The sequence below is a fragment of the Drosophila willistoni genome (assembly GCF_018902025.1).
Source record: "Drosophila willistoni isolate 14030-0811.24 chromosome 2L unlocalized genomic scaffold, UCI_dwil_1.1 Seg168, whole genome shotgun sequence".
Classification (NCBI taxonomy): Eukaryota; Metazoa; Arthropoda; class Insecta; order Diptera; family Drosophilidae; genus Drosophila; species Drosophila willistoni.
The window spans coordinates 11,124,584-11,130,988 of NW_025814047.1; the positions used below are offsets into that span (position 1 = coordinate 11,124,584).

At 38.8% G+C, this 6,405-nt stretch overlaps 1 protein-coding gene across 1 annotated transcript; it reads right to left on the reverse strand.

The window, feature by feature from the left end:
- Positions 1–4,018: 4,018 nt before the first annotated feature.
- On the reverse strand, positions 4,019–5,247 carry LOC124459847. Its single transcript, XM_047009601.1, has 2 exons — positions 5,041–5,247; positions 4,019–4,789 (listed from the first exon to the last, which is right to left on the reverse strand). Exons 1-2 carry the CDS (start codon positions 5,245–5,247, stop codon positions 4,019–4,021), a joined length of 978 nt encoding a protein of 325 aa, XP_046865557.1.
- Positions 5,248–6,405: the final 1,158 nt, after the last annotated feature.

The following is a 6,405-nucleotide window of genomic DNA, read 5'->3' on the forward strand; positions in this document are numbered from 1 at the left end:
GATATTGATCACAGTCACTGTTTTCCACCGATCGTTCCTATGGGAGCTATATGATATAGTTACCCGATCCCTATTAAATTTGGCACAGTCATTAACAGATATATTAAACTAACAAATATTTAATTTGAAAGCAATCGCGTCAAAAGTAACGAAGTTATTGACAGAAGTCACTGTTTTCGAAAGATCGTTCCTATGGGGGCTACATGATATAGTCACCCGATCTTGATCAAATTTGGCATAGTTGTTTATATGTGTAATTAACTCACCAATATTAAATTTCGACAATAGCTCAGAAAATAACGAAGTTATTAAGAAAAGTCACTGTTCGTGACTTTGCCATTGTATGAGAGCTATATGATATAGTGATCCGATCCGGCTGAATCCGAAATATACAACGCCTGCAGTATATACAAGCCCACATGCAAAATTTCAGCTCTGTAGCTCCAACGGTCTAGGAGGAGTTTGCGTTGGTCCGGACGGACATGGCTATTTGAACTCGTCGTGCTGATCAAGAATATATATACTTTATATGGTCGAAATTGCTTCCTTCTATGCGTTGCACACTTTTGACCAAAATTAATATACCCTTTTTGCAAGGGTATAAAAAATGCTTGTTGACGGGAACAATTTATTTTTTCTTAATTGAAAATTTGGATTTGATATGCAATGCGTTATTTGCTATCAAATTGCTTTAAAGCTGGTTATAATGCATTAAATAATAATTTTACATTACCATTTTGACCTAATTATAATGCATTTAAAATTTTTTCAAAACATTTTATTCTAATTATTTTAGCTAAATAGTTAGTGTAAAGCAAGAAAACGTTACGTACTTCGTGTTTGTTGCCACACACACAAATGCAAAGACTAATTTTTTAATGTATGCGTTCTAAACTCACTATCAGTTTTAATGAAACTTTCTTTAGCAGTAGCAGGCTTAAACCTGATATTGCTGATGCATCGGTTTTTTCCACAAACTTTTCCATATCCATATTTAGTCGGAACTGCAGGACCTTTTCAAAAAGCTTCGATAGACATGGCAGCAAACTAATTGGCCTCTAGGATGATGGCTGGGTTTTGTCCTTTCCCACTTTAGGAATCATGATGATAATGGACCTTTTCCATGCTCTTGGGAAGTAGCCAATTCTTATTATAGCGTTGAAAAGTTTGCAGATGTGTTGTATGGCGGTGTTGCCTTTGAAATAATCTTCTTTTGGAAGATTCACCTCGAGCCGGCTAAATTGCAAGGTTTGACTTAAATTTCAAATAGATTTTAGAGACCTTTTAATTGTTAAAAAATATGCTTTGCCGGCTCGAGGTGAATTCTTTAGAGAATAAATATAAACCAGAGGACCAGTGCTATCTAAATGCCTAATGTTTGCGAAAGAATGTCGTACAATCTTACCATAGGAACTAATAAAATTATTAATCGAAATCACTGCTTACTGCCGATTGTTCCTATAGGAGCTATATTATTTAGTCACCTGATCTTGATCAAATTTGGCCAGTCATTCAAAAATTCAGCAGAGTCATTAACTCTTAAAGACTAATAATGTTAAGCTGAGTAGTATAAATTTTAATGACAATTGCGTCAAAAGTAACGAAGCAATTCATATTGTTCCTATACGAAATAATCATCTGATCAAATTTAGCATATTCAATTATAGGTCAACGAAAGTACCAAATATTTAATTATAAGACAATAGCTTAGGAAATACCGAAGTTATTAAGAGAATTCACCGTTTTGTGACTTTGTCGTTTTTTTGGGAGCTGTATGATACGGATGTTGTTCGATCCGTCTGAATCCGAGATACACAACTGGTGCAGTACATACAAGCCTACATGCAAAATTTTAGCTCTGTAGCGGTATAAATATCAAGGAGATAACTTCGGTTGTGCAGATGTAAATGTAAAAAACTCTTTTTTTGAAAATTAATTTATCAATACGCAGACCAAGCATTTAAGAAATCACACTTTCCCTTTTAGATTTGCTGGGTCCCTCGTGAAGGTTTCTCCTGCTTAGATGTTTGTTGTATGGCTTTGTCAATCGATGATTTCGTAGCAAGAGTGCCTGATGTTGGCTACTATACTAAGAATTCGATAGTACGACGAACATTTATCCATGATTGAATTCAGGACGGAGCAAAAGGTTGCTCGCATCCAGAATCTACAAGGTCACTCATAGCTATGGTGCTGTATATATTGTCTGGACGTTGACGCATACAATGCGAAGTACGTTCAAGTGGCCCATACGACACCAGGACATAGCCTGTTTCGCGCGAGCCCAAGCAGCGCGCTGTCAACCTCCCGCCCGACCGACCCTGTAGGAAATCTAGACGCTATTACTTTCTAATCTCAACGACATTGGGTTTCCACCTCTTTTCTTTTCTTGGGTTCGAGAATATTAAACAAATAGAAACCAGAAGGTACTTTTCAAGTCTTCTTTTTCCAATTCCCTTCCTGTGACATATGGTGTACCTCAAGGTAGTCATTTTGGCCCTCTGCTTTTCACATTATTCATTAACGATTTTCCATCAGTCATTATTAATTCGCGTGTGCCTTTGAATGCTGACGATGGCAAGCTTTGTCTCACTTATAAAGATACAGATTCATTTAGTCGGCTACAAGCTGATCTTAGAAATCCTGCATCCTTTAATCCTGGTGCATATCCAAATTCGAATTCTAGTAGATTTCTTTTGATTAACCTTCCTTTCTTAATTAACTTGGTGTTATTTTTATGCAGAAGATCCTAATTGGTGAAATTGACTCACCTGAGTTCTTGGCTCAGGTAAATCTGTTGTTATCATGTAGATGAAATATACATCCTATTATACCTTTAACTCTTAGTCGTTGTTCTACTAACCTTTTAGGGTCCTCTGCTCTGATTACAACCTTCTATTGTCTATAATCTGATCAGAGTTTTGTATTACTAACCTTAAAACATCTGCACCCCTCGGTCGGTTGGGTGGAAGATGGGCAGCTATCTGCTTGGGTTCGCCCGTAACAGGGTTTGTCCTGGTATCGTAGAGGCCACTTGAACGTACTACGCATAGTGTCGTCAACGTACGCTATAATCAATAAATAATAATATATATAAGTCAAACCAGGTTGTCTGTATAGCTATTTCAAGAACCACCAAGTTCTATCATCAGATAGCAATTCTGGAGTTCTTTAGCAAAGTCTGCTGATGATAGAAGTTGGTGGTTCTTGAATTTGGATGTGCATCCAGTTTTGCAGAATACTTTAGTTGTTGACTTCCTATTTCAGATTTTACTCTAGGTATATTTAGAGCATTTTGAATGTTGTCGTTCCGTATGTACCACGGAGCCCTCGTGATTGAGCTTAAAATCTTCGACTACGCCCTTTGTATGTTGTCGACATTGCTGGTACTTGCATTCCCCCATAGTACTGCACCGTAAGTGCAGATGGGTTTCAGTACGGAGTTGTATAGGAGGACTTTATACTTCAGACGTAGAGGGGAGAGAGCATTGATGATCCAATGTGAGCTACTCGCTTTCAGTTTTAGATGTGATTTTTTTTTTTCTTTTAGTTCGAATGCTGTACGTATTTCGGATGTTATGCGATTGACTTGTTCAATTGTCCCATGTCTATCGCGGAGGCCGAACTGGTGTGAAGGGATTGTGTTCCCCGATGCCAGAAATGAGTTTAGTCGGAGCTGCAGGACCTTCTCAAAAAGCTTCGAAAGACCCATGCTGCCATCAGCAAACTAATTGGCGTATAGGATGATGGCTGGGTTTTGGCCTTTCCCACTTTAGGAATCATGATGATAGTGGACCTTTTCCATGCTCTTGGGAAGTAGCCAATTCTTATTATAGCGTTGAAAAGTTTGCAGATGTGTTGTATGGCGATGTTGCCTTTGAAATAATCTTCTTTCGGAAGATTGACCTCGTGCCGGCTAAATTGCAAGGTTTGAATTAAATTTCAAATAGGTCGTAATCAGAATACCCAACAAACAGTGTAGAATGGTGTGTTGCCAGCTATTTGGTATCTCTATATCTTACATTCGGCCGTCCTGTTCATCCTCATCTGTCTCAGATGATAACAGCTCGTCATTTTCGGAAACAAAACGCCATAACTTCATATTATCATAACTTGTTGATGTGATATTTGGTCCTTTGACGCTTGCCGCTTTTCTCACGTCATAGCGGCCATTTCGTTTTACCTCAGTGACTTCATATGGGCCTAGATACTCGCTTGCCAGCTTACGTCCTGCGACGAACTGTGTCCTCTTGACCGCTACCATATCTCCCACTCTATAGCCGTGCTCAGGCCGACGTCTTTTATCAAAATTCTTTTTATAAGCTTGTTGAGCGTTTTCAATGTTTTCTTTAGCTCGACGACGCAACTCTTCGCGCTCGATGTTTAACTGCGAAATGAGCTCTTCATTTAGGACCTTTAATAATCTTCCATCCGCGTTGTTGTGCATTTTGGTCCCAAACATTACTTCAATCGGTGATGACTTCAACGATGCATGCACATGGGAATTAATCGCTTTCTGGACCTGTGGCTTTCTGTACCATTTTGCGGAATCATGAGCCGACAGCTTTGCGATGATACTCAAGATCGAACGGTTTACTCTTTCGACTTGGCCGTTACCTCTGGCTACCCCTGTTGATGTCCACACGTGCTCCACTTTGTTTTCGTTAAGACACTCGGCAAAGGCATTGGATGTAAACGCCACTCCTCTGTCGCTGATTATACGCCTTGGGAAACCGAACACAACAGACCAGTCTGTGATCTTTTTAATAACTTCTTCATAGCCGGTTGACTTAGTGGGGAAAAGCCATACAAATTTAGAAAAAGCATCCACAGCCGTGAGAACATATTTCTATTGCTTCGCTGTCGCGTCCATCGGACCCAGATGATCTATGTGAAGCGTTTGTTTGCCCAACTTTTTACTGAAAAAATAATACAACTTATACAATTAGCAATAACTTTAGCTACTTCCCTTTCAAGATGTGGTATCCAATATTGCTGTTGGATTGAGTGCATCGTCTTTGCTGTCGAGAAATGCCCCACTTCATGCGACCCTTGGATGAAGTCTCGTTCCATCAGTTTTGGAACAGCCAACAAATCATTGCCCCTTACGACTTTATAAAGAAGACCTCCTTTCAGGCTGAAATCTTGATATGGACGTTGTTTTAAAATTTCCAATACTGCCTTGATGAAGTTGTCTTCTAGCTGGGCCTTTCTTATGCGAGTAGTCAATTCCGTTGTTACGACCATGCTTCTGAGCGGAAAACGGCTGAGAAAGTCCACGTGTTTCATCTTATCACCCAGCCGGTGAACTGCTTTAAATGTGAAGTCTTCCATGTACAAAATCCAAAATCCTCTTAGTAGTTGTCTGCTTAAACGCCGCACAGACAGTGACAAGATCAAATTTCAAACCTTCTTAGGTTTGAACCTCTTTATAGTGTCGAAACTTCTTGAGAGCGAGATAGGCTGCTTTGACCTCCAGATAATAGCTATGACGTTTGGACTCTGCTTCTGTGCTTTTTCTGCTCCAATAATAAACTGGATGAAGATACAACGCCTGCAGTATATACAAGCCCACATGCAAAATTTCAGCTCTGTAGCTCCAACGGTCTAGGAGGAGTTTGCGTTGGTCCGGACGGACATGGCTATTTGAACTCGTCGTGCTGATCAAGAATATATATACTTTATATGGTCGAAATTGCTTCCTTCTATGCGTTGCACACTTTTGACCAAAATTAATATACCCTTTTTGCAAGGGTATAAAAAATGCTTGTTGACGGGAACAATTTATTTTTTCTTAATTGAAAATTTGGATTTGATATGCAATGCGTTATTTGCTATCAAATTGCTTTAAAGCTGGTTATAATGCATTAAATAATAATTTTAAATTACCATTTTGACCTAATTATAATGCATTTAAAATTTTTTCAAAACATTTTATTCTAATTATTTTAGCTAAATAGTTAGTGTAAAGCAAGAAAACGTTACGTACTTCGTGTTTGTTGCCACACACACAAATGCAAAGACTAATTTTTTAATGTATGCGTTCTAAACTCACTATCAGTTTTAATGAAACTTTCTTTAGCAGTAGCAGGCTTAAACCTGATATTGCTGATGCATCGGTTTTTTCCACAAACTTTTCCATATCCATATTTAGTCGGAACTGCAGGACCTTTTCAAAAAGCTTCGATAGACATGGCAGCAAACTAATTGGCCTCTAGGATGATGGCTGGGTTTTGTCCTTTCCCACTTTAGGAATCATGATGATAATGGACCTTTTCCATGCTCTTGGGAAGTAGCCAATTCTTATTATAGCGTTGAAAAGTTTGCAGATGTGTTGTATGGCGGTGTTGTCTTTGAAATAATCTTCTTTTGGAAGATTGACCTCGAGCCGGCTAAATTGCAAGG

Bases quoted from the DNA above. Each gene is read 5' to 3' on its own strand.
- LOC124459847 (XM_047009601.1), bottom strand. From the start codon at position 5,247: ATGGTCGTAACAACGGAATTGACTACTCGCATAAGAAAGGCCCAGCTA. The intron at 4,790-5,040 runs GTGGGGCATTTC...TTCCCCACTAAG, and splicing joins TCATCCAAGGGTCGCATGAA to TCAACCGGCTATGAAGAAGT.